The 21064-nt window shown below is 33.6% G+C and overlaps 1 protein-coding gene across 1 annotated transcript; it reads right to left on the reverse strand.

The window, feature by feature from the left end:
* Nucleotides 1-15144: 15144 nt before the first annotated feature.
* Nucleotides 15145-19630, reverse strand: LOC129319829 (IQ domain-containing protein IQM2-like). The gene is made up of 9 exons (XM_054964911.1): nt 19339-19630; nt 18138-18660; nt 17933-18047; nt 17752-17817; nt 17568-17656; nt 17328-17415; nt 16831-17070; nt 16382-16483; nt 15145-16267 (listed from the first exon to the last, which is right to left on the reverse strand). Exons 2-9 carry the CDS (start codon nt 18614-18616, stop codon nt 15518-15520), a joined length of 1929 nt encoding a protein of 642 aa, XP_054820886.1. The 5' UTR covers nt 18617-18660; nt 19339-19630; the 3' UTR covers nt 15145-15517.
* Nucleotides 19631-21064: the final 1434 nt, after the last annotated feature.

A 21064-nucleotide genomic window follows, 5' to 3' on the forward strand; every position in this document is an offset into this window, starting at 1 on the left:
TTTTGAGGTAACATTCTATACAAGGCTTTTGATATTGGTTCAGTTTTAGAACCAAATCAATTAGGAATTCTACTTTCCCTTCATAAGGTAATTTAGTCACATCATCTGAAAATACTTCTGGGAACTCACTCACTACCCTGATCTTCTCAATTCCACCATTATACATGATACTGGAGGCAAAGAATACTATATACGCATCAAGCCTTGCCAGAAAAACTTCTTAGCACTAACTACCAATAAAAACTTAAGCTGTTCGAAAGAATCCACTACTGCAAACCACACTGTTAGTGAAACCATTTTTCTAGCACAATCAAGCATAACATTATTTGCTGTTAGCCAATCCATGCCCATAATTACATCTATTCCCCTCATAGGAATACAAACCATATCGATCTTGGAAACTATATCCTCAAATTGAATTTCTACACCCTAACATGCTCTACTTATAATACCAAGGTATTAAAAACCAGACCGGTCAATAAATCGGTCAAAATCAGGGGTCAGAAGGTAGGAGTTCAACTAGGGTTAAACTAAAAGTCAAACCAAAATTAGACCAGTCATAATAAAATAATATAATTTAAATAAAAAATAAATTCAATTCTTTTTTAACCAAAAAAATAAAATTTAATTTAATGATAATAAAATTTAAGTGGCATAGAACTATATGCTTTTACAAATAGTTCTTTGATAGTGAAAACTACATCATTTTACCAAGTTTTTTAGTATGCTTATTTATTAAAAAAATCGTATTATATAATACAAAATTTTTGCAAAAAGTTGTCTGAAAAATGTTTCCCATCTCATGTTTTCCTATGCTACTTTCTTTACTTTTTTCATTTCATTTTCCTATATCTGATCTCTTGTTTCTCTATATTTGCTTTCTTTACTTTCTTCATTTCATTTTCAAAACATATTTACCTCTTCAACACTCAAAATCTCTTCTCCATCCTCTTTGGTGTTCATGTTCATCTCTCTTCTCTTTTATCTATTTTTATCAAATGCCGAGAAGCTTAAAGATCAAAGAGAGCTCACTGCTTAGGGACGATGGATGACAAGATAAGCAGTGCTTCAGTGGTCACTAGTTAGGGATGAGTGGATGATAGATTGACTGGACAAGAGTTGAGAATAGATTAAGAAGTAAGAACACGATCATGAGGAGAGGAAGATCAAAGATCTAAAGAAGTATAAGGCTGTCAGTCTCTTTTCTTCTCTATTTTCTTAGCCTAAGTTATTTTAATAATTTTTTATTTTATTTTTTTATTTTATTACCCCAACATTTTGGGGTGAAAATATTTAAAAGAAATTCAACTCACCCAACAAGATGAGTAGTGCTTCAGTGGTCACTAGTCAGGGATGATTAGATAATAGATTGACTCGACAAGAGTTGAGAATAGATTGAGAAGCAAGAACACGATTATGAGGAGAGGAAGATCAAAGATCTAAAGAAGTATAAGGCTGTCAGTCTCTTTTCTTCTCTATTTTCTTAGCCTAAGTTATTTTAATAATTTTTTAATTTTATTACCCCAACATTTTGGGGTGAAAATATTTAAAAAAAATTCAACTCGCCCAACCCTTCTAACTCGTAGGGTTGGGCAGGTTAATCTCAGGTCATCCAAGTTAACCTAATTTAACATATGCCATACTGAAATGCAAAACCAAACCGAACATATGGCTAGGCTACCGGTTCGTTGGTTAGACTAACCGATCCGATCCAATTTGGTTTTAAAAACAATGTGTAATACTAGACAATCCAAAAGGCGTCATCACTCTAATAAGTACAGGTAACTCTTACAAAGACAGTTGTAAATGATCCACACATTCCTTAAACATAAAAGAATATGTGGCACCAAAATCAAATAGTGCCTCTACTCAGTGACCACCAATAGAAATCATACCTAGGATCAAGTTTGGAGATGCTCTAACCTCTTCCTACGTGACTGTAAATACTTGACCAGGAATTGTATATCTTTGTTCAATCCCTTCAATTTGCCTTTTAGGCACTACCTCAGTAAATGCCCTAACTTGCCACATTTGAAGCAAGCCTAATATCTTCCCAAATGAGATCAACCACAAATGTTGCACTAGGGCGACCTCCAGTACTCAAAGCCATAGTTAGAACATTTTATGCGTTCCTTAAAGACTGTTGAGGCATAATTATTACACATCCACTCCTCTAAACTGATCCCCTCTACACTTATCAAGACTAGGATTGTAATGTCCACCTTGACATTACCAAAATTCACTACACAATCACAACAAACAATCATAATTAGAAGCAAAAATTGCTCCTAAGCTCACATTATCTATATAAGGGTTTAAATTAATAATCTTTTAAAAATAATTGTGGAATAATTGGGATCCCATAAAAACCCTTTAAATTGATAGTTTAAGCTCAAACTTAATGATTTATATAGGTATTGGAAGCATGGAAAAGTTTTGGGAAGAAAACCACTTCAAAACAAGGCCAAAAATGTCATTTTTGAGTGTTTTGGTCCATGCACCGCAGCCCGTGGTCCATGCATCACAGCTTGTGGCACATAATGCCATATTTTCTCACTGTACCGTATGCCATAGCTTGCGCGAAATGCGCCGCGGCGTACCTGTCCATGACAGCAATGCTGTCATAATAACTTTTCTAAATGAACTTCGAACATGCGCCATTTTCACATCTGATGTCTGATTGGAGTAATTCAAGCACCCACACAAAGCTTATTAAACAAGCTAACTAATGGTACTTTTGTTACAATCTGACACTGTATGAGAATTTTAGACACCTAGATGCAAAAGTCAATTTTTCAAAGAAATTTTCAACCATCCAAGTACCCAAAACTCATAACTAATACCATTAGTCCATTGTGAGGTTTAAACCAAGTCCAATGGACCAAAATACACTTGAGTGACCAATCAAACACACAAAACATACCAAACACAAAATTTAGCCACTCAATGGCCATTTTACCCAATATGGCTAAAATACCAAATCAACATCATATATGCTATTTGGCCTCTATTGTCACATAATACACTACAAATACATTGTCACCACATAGATAAAACATTCCTTGCACTTGTATTAGCATTTTAGCCCATCACCATAAAAATTATCACATATTCACCTCATATACAATATTGGGCTAAAATACACAACAACATAGTATGAAACAAGTGCAACCAATCAAAATGATATGTATTCCTAGTTGGCAACATATAATATCATATAATAAGTTTATATACACCACTCAAACTAAAATCAGGCTTTACAAAGAGTGTAGTAGATATGCTAGCCCCTGCCCGATTCCCTCCCTAGCTCAGTCTCACTGGTAGCACCTGTAAAATGATAATCCACGAGGTAAGATAAAAATCTCAATAACTAAGATAATCTACATTATTGATTAACAAGTCAAATTATAAACAAGCATTAAAATAAGTAACATGATCACATCATATAAGATCACCACAAATTTGCATGCATGATCCTTAACCATTCGATCCTCTAATACTCCCGACCGAACTAGTAGGCTATTTCACAGAACCAAACCACATGTATGGTCCCCAAGCTCACCATCCATGGTAGGATTACCCGGCTAAGGTGTCCTAAACCACTTCCGGACTACTGTTTCTCCCTATTACAAGTAATTGGGTGTTGTTACTCCAACATCACATCCTACGGATACTAAGGAGTATAGTCTCCAACTCCGCATCCTTTTGGGTACTAAGAAGAGTAAGTCTCCAACACCGCACCCATTTTTAGGCACTAAGGAGAGTAAATGTTGCACCTGGCATCCCGAGGTGTTAGCAATGCCATATGGACTTAATCTTCACTATATCCACTAAGGTGACCTCCCACCCTCTAATATGCCACATTTCACTACATATCTCCACTTGACCATGCATAAACAACTTTTTAAACTAATATAATAAATCTTATTATTTACTTCAAAAATATAGAATTTCACAAATCAATACTCCACTTATTTTTTAAACTAGTTAACCTTTAAAGAATTTATACATATATACTCAACAAATCATAGAAAAGCACTTGAGAATAACTTATATAAGGTAATAAACAATGCAAATTATCTAGTTACCTCAACCCTTTTGTTACTAAAAGGGTTACCCGTGGTATTAATTCTCTTCTTGTGTCAAGGTAAGTCTTCCCACACCACAATCAACATCAACAAGTACTATATGTTAATTTTCAATTAACACAAGCACCATTAGCTAATAATAACCTCCCAATTCTCCCACTTCTCACTCAAATTCTCAATAAATAGACTTGTCAAGATTAGAATTTGTTCACATCACTCCTTCAAGTCTCTTTCTAACTCTATCACAACATAAAACTCAATATCTCACCTTACCACACTTCAATACCCTATGATCAAGTTGGGGCTTGATCCAAAATTCACCAAACAAGAAAGTAGCTTCCTATTACCACATATCCAAGATCAATAAACCTAAATTAAACCTTTAGAGTCAATAGAAACCTTCAAAACATTGACTCATGGGTTAATCAAATGAAATTAAATTCTCACTCTTCCAAATCCCATGGAAAATGAGATAAAAAGGTAAAGGAGAAGGGTAGGAAACTTACCTAAGAGTTTGGAAACTCAAACGACCTTCAAAATCCTTCTAAATTGATGCCCTAACAGTGCCCAAAGTTACCCCCTTCATGCTCTAGGTTTTCCACCCTAAAATCTATCAATTTTTGATGATTCCTAAAAATTTAAGTTGCCTACTGTGCCGTACGCTGCAGCGCACGCCACGCAAGCTGCGACTCATGATGCAGCAAGCAACAACTTGATTTTGCTCCCCCCGATGCCTCCCGACTTGATCCAACTTTCATCCTATCTCAATTTAGATCCAAATATGACCCAAAAATCTAATTAGCCACCCAAAAATATAATTAAATAAATTAATCATATTTTTAACTAATTTATCCCTTAATTAATCCATTTTTCTAGATTTGAAGCTTTAAGATGTTATCGGGATCCTCTACCTAAATCCTTTCTTCAAATGAACTAGAACTGCCAGGACTATATCTAGGCTTCTTTAAAACTCTACCTGTCAGATCTAAAGGGGATGAGAATCTCCCCATACTATCTTGCCTCCTCTCTACATCTGCCTCTCCACCCCTCCTAGTAGCTACTCTTAACTTATGACACATGTCTTCATATGTTGTCACATTAAATAATGCGATCTACTATCGATATTCAGGTCTCATCTTCTCTATGATTTCCACTTAAGAGTCATTGCTATGTTAGAGGTAAGTAAAATAGATTAACAAATCATTAAATCTTTGGATAAACTCTTCCTACTCTAGATCTCCTTGCCTAAAAGCTTGGAATTCTTTTGCCTTTTCATTTCTAAAAGAGATTGGGAAATAATAGTCGAAGAATATCTTTTTGAAGTCATCCCAACTCAAACCAACACCACCAGTTAGCCTCATAGACTCCCACCACCTTTTAGCAACCTAACTAACTGCACTGTGGCTAAGACAACCTTCTACTAAAATATGTAAACCACAACCCTAAAGATTGTCTCTAATCACTCTATCCACTTAAGCCTTGCCTAGATATTAGCAATAATGGGCCATTGTGTTCTCTTTCTCTAACGGAAGACATTATGGATGAATCTGAGGATGAGGATGAATATGATTTTCATTTAAATGTTGGTGATGGAAATGATAATGGTGCCCATGACTATAAGGACAACAATGAGCATAATGAGGCTATAATTGCTTTCTTGTCACATGTTAATGTTGAGTCAGCTATGGCTCCTGAGTTCAATAAATAGAAGAAATTCTACCTTTTAGTAACAATGAAGAGTTATATATTAGAAAGATGTTTAGTAATGTTCATGTCCTAAGACGTGCAGTCAAGCTATATTTTATTCGAGTTCATCACACATTTAATGTCTATTATTCATGTAACAGGTATAAAGAATATCGATGCATTAATTATAGAGAAAACTACAATTGGAAAATAAAGGCTTACAAGAAGGAGAATAGAAACTTTTAGTAGATTAGAAAATATAAGGGACCAACACATGCTTGGCCATATTATTAAGTCAAGACTATCCAAAGTTGGATGCTAATATTATGTCATCTTGTATTATGGCAATGGTATCTAACAAGCTAGATGTAAAGGTATATCAAATTATTGAGAGGACACAATCCATATTTAGATATACTATGTCATATATAAAAGCATGAAAGGTAAAACAATTAGCAGTTGCCATTACTTTTGGGAATTGGCAGACCTCATACTCCTTACTCTATAGTTAGTTGTAGCTCAACATTTCTTGCTTGGTTTGTACATACAGTTTTTGAATAAACAATACTCTCATGTTAGTATAGATGGTCAACCAGTAGAAATGTTTTATCATGTTTTTTAGGCATTCAAGCCATGCATAAACACATTTCTATACCTAAAGCACATTGTGCAAGTTGATAAAACATTCTTATATGGAAAATATAAAGGCACACTACTTATGGCTATATCACAAGATGATGACTGCAATATTGTACCACTTGCATTTGCTGTGGTTGAAAGGGAGACAAGATCTACTTGGGACTAATTCTTAAACCTTGTATGCCACTACATTGTAAAAGATAGAATAGGAATTTGCTTAATTTCAAATAGATATCAATCAATTTTAGCTGCTGTTGCTGAACCCTATATTGGGTGGCAACCACCACATGGATATCATATCTTTTATCTATGGCACATGGCTTTAAACCTTCACAAAGTACATGGAACCGACTGGTTGAAAGAGAAGTTTATAAATATCGATGATATTTCATTATTTTCATGTTATTATAACAATGTAACTTTATAATCAATTTTAACAATCTAGTACTTATTTGTAGGGTATGCCTATTAACATCATGTTGTTGAGCAACGATTAGCGGAGATATCATTGCATCATACACCTATAGCTAGATGGATTAGAGCCATCCCTAAAGAAAAATGATATATGCATATGATCTTGAAGGTCAACACTTCGGACACATGACAACCAACCTTGCAAAGTGCATGAATAATGTATTCAAAGGTGTTCGAAGTTTATCAATTACTAGCTTAGTCAAGGTGACAATGTATATAGTTAATAACTATTTTATGAAATGTGCCAAACAAGTTCATGCACAAATTATGTAGACACATATGAAAATGGCACAATATCCAGAAGAGGTGATTAACCCTGGTCCCCTTTTATACTTACAACACAACATATTTCACAGCAAGTGTGGAATAATAATGTTAGCAAATTCTATTTATAATAGATTATAAATGCCATGCTTCAATATTGACTTTTTTATTTTTTTTTTTTTAAGATAGATTATAATGTGTTGGAATACCTATCATTGGGTAAATAGATGACAATTGGTTAGATGTTTATGAAGAGCATCTTAGTATTAGACCATATGAAGATAGAATGTATGGGCAACATCTAATTATAAGTTAGTTGGAAGAGAACTTTAATCACCTACCCGATGGTACAGATGATGTGCAAGTTCAACAATTCACCTGTGCATACATCCTCAGGTTAATTGGCAAATATCTCATGCTAGACAGATCAAGTAATTGGGTGTATTTAATGTACCTCCGACTTCTTGGTAATCTTGAAGAAGCTGGAAAATTTAGTTGGAGATCAACTATTTTGGCTCACCTATACAGGAAATTATGTAATGCCACTAACCTAGTTAAGGATGGGATTGGAGGGTGCTCATCATTACTACATCTGTGAGCAAGGAATCGCTTCCTCATGCTAGCACCACAATTACCTGTGTCTCTAGATCCATATTCTAATATCTATCCTTTCTTACCTCTTTAAGTTTTAGGTATGTTAAATTCACCTAATAAATATTCTTTTTTAACATATACAAATTTTAACATTTATTTTTGTAATAATAGATGGAAAAATGTAGAGCAATATCCTCATCCAATTGGCAACCATATGAATCTCTTAAAGTACGCCAATTGATTCTAGATTATTGTTTGGCAACACCTGAGATCTGGCTTGCCTTGGCTCCTTTAATTTGTTTTCATATTATAGAATGGCATCACCCTAATCATATACTAAGACAATTTAGTCATCAGCAACCAATTCCTTCCACACCTGTTCATTTGGTAATTTACTACCATAGTTTGCAAACTCAAATCGAACTGGCCAGTCAAACCAACTAATTGGCCATGTGTTAAATCCGATTTGGTGATTTTTTTAAGGGGTAGTCAACTCAAGTTAACTCGAGTGACTAGGAGAAACTCGGACTAACCTATGGGTTGAGCAGGTTATCCAAAAAAAATTAACAAAAAAGAAAAATTAGATGTTGTGCAGCTACCCTCTCAAAACCTCATATCTTCATCTCTTGTCCTTGGCATTCTCTCCTTCATTTAACCTTTGTCTTTCTATGCCACATTCTTGCCTTCATCTTCAGTCGATCTTGGCATTTTCATATGTGACTATGCTATCTAGTTCTCTTAGCACTCTCATCTATAACTTAGCTATCTGGTTTCCTTCTCTTCTCAATGTTTGAAGGAACAAGGGAATGAAATGGCATCAAAAGACACAAAGGAAGAGAGAATAAGATGAAGGAAGAAGAGGGAGGGGTGGAAGAGATAAAAAGTAATGAAGAAAGAAAAAAGATAGAGAGGGTAAGTGGTGATGGTGACCTTTCAAGAGATTACTACTGGCATTAGAGGTGAGAAAATATTAAAATAAGATGAAAAAAAGTAAGAGTGAGGGAGGAAAGAAGGACTATCAAAGAAGAAGAAAAAGAAAAAGGATGGGAGAGAAAGTGGAGATGTGATGTAAAATATGAGGAATCGTGATTGCAAGCTTGGAAATGACAAAAATAAGTTAAAAAACAAGAAAAATTAAAAATTAGGATAGATTAGTATTGATAAGGAGTAAAATAATTTATCATTATTATTTATTATTTATTATAGTAGTTTATTATAATTGGTTTAATTTCAGTTTGATCTTCAATTCAACCCTAGTTCAACCTTTGACCCCTAACCCAGCACCTTAGCCGGTTCAATGATCGGTCTAGTTTTCATATTTTGATTACCAGACAATTCAATTATAGGGTGGAACGACTATAAATTAGACTTGAAAAAACTTCATATTCATTCAAGCATAGGATAGATGGTCACTTACTATTATTAATGCTCCTCTAGCACTTGATGAGTGTATCATTATCCCTAACATTACCTAGCACACAGAACACCAAACACGGATAATGTTATGATAACCAAGATTACCTTAATCCCACAAATAGTTATCATAACCCAAGGGTTAAAGAATATTTGAGAAAAATGAGATCCCGAGAAAATCCTTTTGGAAGATCATTTCAACTCAAACTATAACTTAAAACCAATTAAATTAGACAACGAAAGCATAGGAAATTCATCTGGCTACAAAATAATAAGCAACAAAATATTTTTAGCCATATAGGCACAGTGCACTATAACACAATGTATCATCCACCATAGCAATTTGCATAAAGGAAAATGCCTCCTCTCTGTGCCTCACGTTATGATGTAATGGACAATGCACCACAGCACGCGACCATTTTTGCTGTCATGATAGCTCTCTGGGCCAACTTTCAGAGCGTGCCATTTTACTGTCCAACATTCAATTTGAGTGATTCAAGCATTCACACATAGTTCTTAGAGCCACCTAGCTATTGGCATTGGTCTCATACCCAAACACTAAGCTAAATGAGATTTAGACACCCAAACCCAAAATGGCCCATTTTCTTTTAAAAATCACAACTAAGTGCCCAAACCCCTAAACCAAGTGCAAATAACCTTAAATGACTTAAATCAACTCAAATGGACCACAAACAACTTGTTCAAGCATTCAAATCACAACAATAACAACCAAAACAAGAATTGGCCACCAAAACCCCATTTTCAACATAAATTTCTCTAGAGGTAATAATTTCTCATAAACAATACAATGGCCAATCTATCACATAAATCAATACAAAATCAAAACTTACACTAGTATCTCAACCTCTCATAGCTATTACAATAGAGATATAAAAAACCCAGGTCGGGATACCCTCAATTCACAACAAAATTCATGCAAGTGTATTATAAAGCTAGATATATTTATGTGTCCTAAGTTGGCATATGCATTTAGCATTCATTACAAACCAAAATAAATAAAAGGACTATACAAATTATAACTAGTCCCCTCAATACTTGGTTACACCTTCATTTCCTTACCCCTATCGGAGCCTTCACTTGTGAAATGTAACAACAGGGTGAGTCAAGGAATCAGTAACCAAATAGTCTAATCAACTACTCGTGTGTGAGAATAGTTTGTGCATATGTAAAGTGGCATAGTAATTCATATAACATGTGTCATAAATCCACATATCGTTATAGTATGAATGTATGATCAATACACCACCTTATATCCTCATTATGTCTTCTGACTAAATTTGTGGGCTAATAATTGACTAAGTCCATGTGACTAGACTAACTTAAGCTCACCATTAGTAGGAGGAAACCTCGGCCAAGAGTGCCTTCACCCCTATGGACCACAAATTCCCCCTATCCATAAATATTAGGGGTGTCAATGCCCAATCTACCATTTGTAGTACTAGAACTTTTAAACAATATAATAATGAGCACCGAAGCCTCCATAGTGTTAGTATACCATATGAATTTCTAAACAATGTCTTGACAATAACTAGGGTGAACTCCCACCCTTTCACAATGATCATGCCAAACATGCATAATACATCTAACATATAATCATAACATATAAATTATCCCAATTTCTCATTTTACATAAACCATAGAATTTGGCAAGTAGTTATACATAAAAGTAGCATTTAGCTTTTCAAATACAAAAGCACTAAAATAAGTTTTCATTCCACTTCACATAACTTCACAATCATAATTTTATATTATTCCTATGTTAATATCAAACTAAAACATTAACTTTGAAATTTACACACCACCATCTAAACACACAAAAAAGGAGATTAGACAATCCAGTTCCCCCAATTCTTTTGTCATTAAAAGGATTATCATGGTCAACTAATGGCTCCACACGCATCTATTAACACCACAATGCTCAATCAAAGGTTAATCTACATAATTAAACCCTTAATTGTCAATCCCAACACAAATCACCTCATTTGTAGTACAACTGGGGGTGCCCATTATGCTTAAAACCTCAATTTAGGCCCAACAATCCCTCTAACACACTACATTAACCTTATTTAACATTCCAACACATATATAACACCAATCTAATTTCTACATAGGGTTCATCCAAACCCTAACCAACAACTCCAAATTACTATATAATCCAAAAATTTAAGTTTAGAGGCTTGATTTAACTCCTTAAGGTGTTAACTAAGGCAATGGCTTCAGCCATTACAAAGAAAACATGAAATCAAAGCCCCATCATACCCAAATCATCAAAAAGTTTGAATATAGGGAGAAGGAGAAGTGGAAGGAGTTTATCCAAAGCTAAATCTTGCCTCAAATACTTCTAAAGTGACCTAAAGGTCGAGCTCTAATACCAACCAATCATGTACCATCGTCTCTTTGAGTTCTCTCTATCTCACTTCTTGTTTTTTGTCTGATTTTGCGAGTTGCTAAACATAAATTTTGCATGTGCGCTATGGCACATTAGCTCATCTGTCACAACGCATGGCATAAAGAACCCCAGACTCATTTTGCACCTTTCTCCATGCTACGACCTGCTCAAACTCCAATCTAGCCCTCTTTTAAGATTATCTAATGATTCATTAGATACATTAGTCTCTTAAAACATCATTAACCAAAAATTTACTTAATTTGACTAAAATACCCTTACAAATATTAGAAATTCCTAAAGTTAAAATTCAAGATGTTACAATGAGTTTGAGAGAGCATCTAAGTATATATAATGGTATTGGAGACATACCCGATGATGGATCAAATATTTTAGTAGTGATACTGGATATGCAATAAGTTTTTCACCTTCTTTCACTTGTACCATCCTTTTTGTTTTACAAAAAAGAGTTATAATCTAATGTGTTATTGTTTATTTTATGCTAATATAGCAGAGGAGTTTTATAGGCTAACAATTAATTCTCATTCAGAATGCTTTCATTGCATTGATTGTTGAGATAAAGTTGCTCGAGACCAACACAACATCTTACTTGCAATGAGAGAACAATGATTTAATAGAGACTAGCCTGCTCCACTAAGAGTTGAGTTGCTTCGTCTACAAATTCCTCAAAATAGGCCGAACAAGTGACAAGATGGCTACTTTTCTATCCAACCACCAATCGAAAATGAAAATGTAAGGAAATAAAAGCCTCAAAATTTTAATCAATCTTATTACACGCCACCCTCATCATTATCATCACCCCCTTTCAACTCTCGTAATCTCACTCAATTTAAGTCTCATTACATGCCCCACCCTCATCATCATCCCTTTTCAACTCACCAACTCCTACTCAATTTGGATCATTCATGTCCTTACTTGATGATCTTGCATTATTTTCTATTGAATACAATACTTCTACTTTTAAATATGATGGACCATTAAATGAAGCAAATGCCACCTCTCCACAGTAGATTTCTTTAGTTGAATCACCTTAGTTAGATTTAAATATGCCGACTATCCAGATAAATGAAACACTTGAATCTTAAGAAGAAAGGAACATACAACAACAATAGCCACAACGTATGAGGAGGAGAACAAGTTGTGGCACTCAAAGTCACTATTTGTGAGGTAAATTAATTTTCACTTTTCTTTCATATAAGTTAATCATTCATTATTAATTTTCATAAAACCTAATATTTATTTATTTATTATTATTAATTTTTAATTTAATACACCTCATAATAATTCCTTAGTCATATTGTAACAATTAACAATTATTATTCATCATTTTTATTCAAATGATTATTAAATTATTACATAAATTGTACGATATATATGAAGTTCATAAATCGTTCGTACCAAGAATGAGTTTTGGAGAAATAGAAGTGAAGTATTGAAGAAATCATTCTTGGTTTGATGAATTTTAAAAACTGTTTTCCTCCTAAACGATTTTAAATGTAGCATTTTGAGAAATAATTCCTATTATGTAGCATTTTAGTATTTTCTTTTATATTGTATAGTATTTCGGTAAAAAAAAAAAAAAACCGTTGAAAAGGCCATGGGTAGTGCAGCTATGTCACGTTCCAAGAGAGAAGAATCAAGTAGTAGATGCGTTAGCCAATCAATCCCAATGATTTATTTGACACGGTTCTTCAATTTGTGAGGTCCCTGGTGCTCAATGATTGTATGGGATTTCAATCCCCTCTTGATCTAGCTTAATGTAACGGGCTTAGACCATCTTCGTTATCAAAAAAAAGGTTGAAGGGAAGAGAGATATAGAATTTTTGAATATAAGTAAATATCAATCACACACAGTGCATGAAATTAATGCCATGTGTTTTGAACTTTTGATCAATAAATTATTTAGAAAGGAAATAAAAATAGAACGACAATGAGATGAAAAATGATCAGGTATCCCTGTTGAAAACAATCATGAAAAAATTGGTGTTATTTAGACATTTGGTAATGATAATAAGTATATAATATAAGTTTTCATATATTATTCAAATCCCTTTTCCTCAATTTCATTTCTATTACTTATCACTAGATACTTTTGAGGCTCAAAAGATGAAGTTGCACTTTATGTTAGTTTGTGAACATTATATAGACGCATGATGTTTTCAGCTAGGCATTACATAAGGGGCTTCATTCAGCCATAAACTAATATACATCCAAGATCATTGGACTTGCTTTCCCTTCCTCTCTTTGATCCTTCATCCATACATACAAGTGAATAGTGATTTCATAATTGCTTATTAGGTTTTTGTTGGCTTAACTAGATTTGATGGCCATGTGATATATGGAATATGAATTTTCAATTGTAATATAAAAGCATAGAGAGTAGAGAAATTTTTAATGAGTTCAATTCTAAAAATAATTAGAAGATTAAAATTTTTAATATAGATAAAATTATTTATAAATTTTAAACCACACTTATCTATATAATTATAAAAATTATTTAATGTCTTACATTTTAAATCATACACATTTTATTATAAAATCTTATAACAATTTTTAAGATTACTATAAAAAAAAAAGGAGGTCAGATGGTTAATGTAGTTCTACAGTAACCATTCAATGCAAATTACAATAGAGGAGATATTAAACATAGTTCAATGTTTCCCTTTGATAAGCCTGCTGCATCATCATTTGGTAAAATTAAAGTTGGACCAATCATTGAATCAATGGAGGAACTAATTCAAAATTCATTAGTTTTTTTGGTCAAATAGTTTATAATTAAACTATTAACTAAGACATTTTTAATTTTGTACAGATTAATTTTAAATAAAGAAGAAAAATTAAAAAATATAAATTAACATAAATCCATCTTTTTGGTTAAAAAAAATAGATATGTCAATGGCTTAGAAAATTGATGATAAATGTTTAAAATGCAAATTTTATAAGTTAAAATTAAGTTTAACTGACGTCATCTTAGAGCTTGGATATTTCGATTACTCTTGAAAGGTATAGGGGGAGTGGAGAAAAACTTTTAAATTTGAATACTTCAAAAGTTGCATTCATACTTCAGAAACATCACCTTCCCTTCTTTTTAGCATTTGTTTTTTCAAATAAAAAGGTGGGAAAAAAATCCTTCAACTTTTATTCTTGAATTGCTTTGTTTTTTATGCAAAAAAAAAAAAATTAGGTGAGTTATGTCCTCAGTACTCACCAAAACATGCCTTCAGACTTAGAGTGCTTATAGAGCGTTCATCAATAAGATCCTAACATTAGGAGCAAGATTTGATCCTATAATTTTATAAGTCATGGATCAAATATTTATAATTCGACTAACTTTTGTTAGTATTTTTGAGTTGTTTTCTTTTTAATATATTCAATTTTGGGATTATGGCGCTGTTATGAACCAAACCAAACATCGTATCACTGACTTTCTAGTCACGTCAGCTAGTTTGGTCCAGTTGTAAATTACCTTGATCATCATAACAATGCCATTAGCCATAAAAAAGAATGATAATAATCCTGTACAGAGTGCTATGGAAACAGAAGCATAATGTACCTTGCTAAAATAAACCTTGTGTCTCTTTGTAATTCATATGAACTTATCAGCAAATGGTACAGTGACAATTTTTACACTTCCCATATAAAGAAAGCAACTACAAACAAGATACGGCAAAAAATCATCTGAAATAAGAAATCTGCCATGGCTTCCAAATGTTACGGCAAAGGATTGAATCTGTTTTCCTTTCTAATAGAAGTGTATAGAGTATAGACCCTATAAAAGTTTACAGCTTTCAGTCTGCTATAAAAAGCAATACCTATGGGAATTAATGGACTGAATGACCAAATATTCAAGTATCTTTCTTATTCACACAAAGAACAAATTAAATTAAGAATCCTCTTTGCTTACCAGAAGAAAAGAACCCTCTTCAGTCAGTTATGAAGTATAAATAACTGGTATTACGGATGTTCCTCGAAACAACTGCAAGGAGTCTGATCTTGAGTCATGATCACCACTTTCAGATGGCGTACCTATTGTTGTTGTCTCACTAAACAAACTTCGTGGTGTTGAAACTCTTCGGCTCAACCCGGTAGGTGTTCTAGGAGATAGTGATGATTTAGAGAGGCCGCGACTTCTTGGAGACAGATTAACTTGCTCCAAAGCTCGGAACTGAAGCTCACTTGGGTAATCCCTCACACAACCGATGCGAGGTCCGGCTCCAGTAGTCCATTTGCAAGATAACTGTCTTCCCAGTTGGTATGATTTCATTCCCTGGTGGGAGTTAATCCGTTTAAGTATCGACTCTGCTGGAATGCTTTCTCCATTTGTGTCATCTTGTTTCAGAACTGTGTGATTTAGCTCTGATACAAAACGTTGTGGACCTTCTTGAAATTCTTTAGGAGACTCAACTTGGAAACTCTCACAAATTTGACCCCTTTCTGGGATCTCAAGGTTGCTTAGTTCTCTTCCTAGAATAGAAAGCTTTGTTCGGGGTGCTGCCACTGTAGAAGAACTCTCTTTCTGCAATAAATTGGCTTTACCTTCTAATAAATCTTCATCTTCGTCGATGATCTCTTCAACCTCCAAGCAACTCATGCTCTCAGTCATGTCCTTCATAGATGAGTGGTTTCTAACATGCTTCTTGCCTCTCTCTGACTCTAATTCATCATCATCAACTGCATTCATCTGCACGTGGCACATAACACTACCATTAGACATAGTTCTTTTGCATTTTACATGTTTTATAAAGACCCAATTCATTACAGTAGTATGTGAAACATGTGATTTATCTCTTGATACCTTGACATCTGAGAGGTTCACATTGTTCTCCTGAAGGAATGAAATAAATTCCTTAAAATTCTCCTCAGTTGGACGATAATGGCCACTGTGAGGCCAAACTGCCTGTTGAAACAGACAAAATGATCATTTTTTAGCAAAAGAAAATAGGGCAAAAATGAGAATGTATGACAAATGAGCCCTAGGAAGATATGGTTTCTAATGTTTTAATCCCTTGATTTATTCCTCTGCATTAGTGAATCCCTTAGTTTGTGACCTGCTACATGCCAGTCTCTTAGCTGGACTAAATTGTACACTCAATCAATATACACATGTAATTAACTAAAAAATTTCAGAGATTAATTCTTGCTGAAGAATAAATCCAAGGACTAAAATTTAAGGAGGCAAGTCTTACAAAAACCAAACTAAACGTTTGTTCTAGGGTATTTATGAGCCTTCTACCAAATGCATACCTTTAAAACACCATATTCAACAATTAATCTCCCGGCAGCTGATGTGGCTCCTCCAGCCAAGAAGCTAGAATGCTGAAAAGAACCTTTGTTCTTCTTACCAACATATAAGGTCTTCAATGTGCTGAGGACAAAAATCCATTTGGCATACCCACCTTCTCCATTAGTATGAAGGAGGTCTCCAGATTGCTTGTAGAAGAACCTTCCACCCTTAACAACTACTTCATAAGCCAACCTTTCCACCTGCAAAGTGGAAGAACAAGAGTAATGAATAAAAATTTAAGCGAAAGGGTGCTCGAGTAAATACATATGATAAGTAGATCTTTGTGTGATGGAGACTTGGTAGTATGGGACGCCAAGTCTTGCATTGAGTAGTATAAAATGCTCAATGGGGTATTTATTTAAGTGAGTTGGTTCTTCCACTTTAATAGCTTGTTTTTGGGCTAAAATTTTCCATCCAACTTAGCTACCCATCATTGTGTAAATATAAGAAAGCTTACCGGACCCAGGTATTTAATACACTGATGTTGAAGTTTAGATCGAGGGCACTTCTCAAGATTTACTTCCTTTCCTTCTCCTATATCTAGCCTGAAAATTTCAAGGAAGTTTAACATCAAAAATCTTTTTTTTTTTTTATATCCATATCGGAGCCAAAACCCAAGCAAGTTACATCAAAAATCTTATTATAGAGTATTAGTCTAAGTTGTGACCAAAGAAAGATATTTTACTAATAATATTACCAGTAGAAGAACGGTTCCCTGCTCTGACACTGGAGCCATTTATCATAGTAGAAGTTCAGGTTATGTCCATAGCGGTGACGTGGATCAATCTGTTCCAGGCACAAGAATTTCAGAAGATATTATCACTGGAAAACCCAAAAAATCGGTTTGTACAAGGAAATATAAGATCATGTATTTCACTAACCGCTTCCAGCCAGTGCTGTAGAGCAAGCTTTTGACCTTTGTCATCTTTCGAGAGACCTTTTCCAACCTGCAACAACAAAGATATGCTTATGGTCCTTTTTATTCAGCCTAAGTATTGACTTGTTATAATGTAAGGGGACAAAATGATGAGAACTTCCAAAGCATCAGGATATAAGAAGTACTTTGGCAGCTTTGGTTCTAGCTCTCGACCAACGTGAAGTGGCAGTTTCATGTTTCTCAATGTCAAAGAACGAGATTGAGCTGCGCTTGAGTTCAGCAAAGTCCAGGAGCTTCCACCTAAGAATGAATCAAAAGTCCAGATTAATGGAAACATGAAAAAAAATTTGTGAAGGAAATCAGAGTTCTTATTGCCAAATTAGTAAGTACCAGCTTTGTTCAACAAGAATTGCACAATCTGCTAGCTTTCTCCTGGTACGAAAGCTCTTGTATACTTTCTGCAATTTCACAGCAGCCATGTGTTTGGGGTTGTTCAGATCCAAAGTCTGTGAATGAATGCTTTCCTCTAGACACTCAAATCTAGGAGAGTGATCAAGATCATCCATCTCTTTCCTGTTTTGGCTAATTCTTGAGGCAGGCAAGATTTTCTCACTGTCAAATGACAGAATCTTAGCTGTAATAATTCTCTCCATGTCTTTCCTCTTGAAGCTCACTGATTTCTCTATTGTCATCTTTCCAGAACCAAGGCATTTCCTTATCGTTGGTTCTGAACCCTGATGTTTGAAACTAACAGACCGAACTAGAGTCTTGACTTCTTTGCTAAAATTGATGGATCTTGCCATAGCACAGTCTAAGCCATCTTCAACATTATTGTACTTTGCAAATGAACATGAAAAGGAAATCGCCATACAGAAAAAAAAAAAATCTGTACAGATAAAAGCAGTCGAAGATCCTGTTGAAAGATGAAAGTTTACAGAATCACCAACATTAAAATGCCATATAATGAATTTGGCAATGAAGTGTCTATAGAATAATAATTGCAGTATGATATTCCTGACTCTGCAAGCTGGGAAACTCACAGCATTCTTCATAATTTAACAAGTCTATCAACACACTTAGAACACGAATCCATCAATACATTATATTAGCACATATTTGGGGGAGAAAAACACGAGAACGCAGGCCATTCTTGTCAAACTGATAAACAGAGTTTCAAATGGGATGCTAGAAATAACACTGGATCTGCTAAAGCCATCAATAAAAGATGCATTTTCTATCAAGAAATAATTTCCCAGAACAATCTTATATTCCCATTTTACTCTAACAAATGCTTTACCGTGAAACCAAATAATCCTCTAAATCAAGATAAATAACAAACCACCGATTAACCCAGTTAGAGATGGAAATACAGATCGCGGGAATTCTCACCAAATCGTAAAATTTCAAACAGAAAACAAAAATGAGGAGAAAATCAGACACATTGCAACATGGTATAACTATTCTACCTAATCTGGATTCAGATAGTCCAGACATCGGAATAGCATTAGGACATTCAGTAACGGTGCACGGAAATGAACACCATGGTAGCAATTTCAGTAATCAGAGAAGCAAAACAGAGAGAAGGCGGTACCTTGAGATTCGAGAACCCAGAAATTTAATAAGGGGTGAGAATCATTTTGTATCAATTCGGAATGATAATGCCGAGAAACACTAGCTTGCTTAGCAAATAGCAATGACGGAAAGCTTGGTGCGTTTTAGTCATATTTATAAATAGAAGCAGTGAAGAGGCATGGGATGGGCAGTTACAGAGCGAGACCGTGTCAATACACGTATGAGAGCGATAGAGTGAGAGAGAGAACGTGAAAGTGTGTGTGTGCGCGCGCATGAGAGAGAGAGAGAGAGAGAGAGAGAGAGAGTCTCCGACCATGTGGAGGGGGACAAGCAGGCATAAGTTTCTTTGCCAGTTATTAACCCATATTTGTGCCCAGCTTTTTTGTTCATTTCCAAAGATGAACATATCACTGTATCAATATCAACTTGAACCCCATCTTGATCAATACGTGCTTTGCACCGAACTTGAGGCCAAAAGTGAGTACGCAGTTTTTACAAATTCATGCAAACTCGCACTTGTGAGATTTTTACGAGGTGATTTAAGTTACCCCCTCTCCTACCCTCCTACTGTGGCTCTCATCACAAGAGTAATTAAGTCACTAATGAATAAAGAAAATAAATTAATTTTGATTCTATTTATAGAATATTACTTTTTACATTCATTTTTATATTTTTTTCCGTTATTAAATATTATAAAAAATAATTAAAAATTAATTTCTTCTATTTTTAATAAGGGTAAAGATGAAAACTTAATAAATTTTAAGAACGAGTTAATAAAATTTAAAATTTTTTTTTATTTCATTGAAACATATAATAGTAACTTAAAAATAAGATTAGAAGTATTTGAAAATATTCTCTCCATCTCAATTTATAAAAAAATTTTTAAAATATAAAACTCTTTAATAAAAATAATGTTTATTAATTACATTTTTTTAATATTATCTTTTCCATTGTATTTTTTCTCTCTTTAATTTTTTTGAAATAAAACACTAAATAAGGGCATTTTTTAAATTTTATATTTTCATTTTAAAAAAGTAAAATTATAAATTTTATTTAATTAGTTTTATTAATAAATGTGAAAAGAATTTCATAAATTGGAATGAAGGATATATAATAAAGATTTAATTTTATTCATATTTTAATGAAAAATTTTAAAATTTGTATTATATTATCTGTACTATTTAATGAATTTAAATAAAGATAATATTTAAAAAATGTAATCAATATTTAATTAAGTACCTTACATTAATGACACCATTAATTTCTTCTAAAATATGTCTTATAATAAGGGAGTATTTAGTGTGTCTTTTTTTTTCATCTTAAAATGCCTCTTATGAAATTTAAAATTCAACCAACTCAAGTTATTATGGGTGAGAGAACTCTTATTTTACATAGGTAGTTGGAAATTTGATTCTCAATTCTAGTGTATCAATTAAATTTAGTTGAAAGGAGTTTGTCTTTTACAAGGATATTTTAATATTTTATAATATAATTACACATACAAAATAAAAATTAAATTATCATTCCACCTACATATCAAATAGTATTTTTAAACTCAATCATATTTCTATTTCTATTTCTATTCTCATTTCTCTTTCTCTTTCTCTTTCTATTCGATCAAAAATCATTCCATTATATCATATAATGTCTTAATAGATTGAAAGGGTTTAATCTCTATTGTCAATGGAAGATACTCTTGTTTCTACTAAAAAAAATTTGAAATGCAATAAAGTACTCCGTTCACA

This window comes from Prosopis cineraria, unplaced genomic scaffold (genome assembly GCF_029017545.1).
Source record: "Prosopis cineraria cultivar Desert tree isolate PC_DT_omini unplaced genomic scaffold, ASM2901754v1 PC9, whole genome shotgun sequence".
Taxonomy (NCBI): Eukaryota; Viridiplantae; Streptophyta; class Magnoliopsida; order Fabales; family Fabaceae; genus Prosopis; species Prosopis cineraria.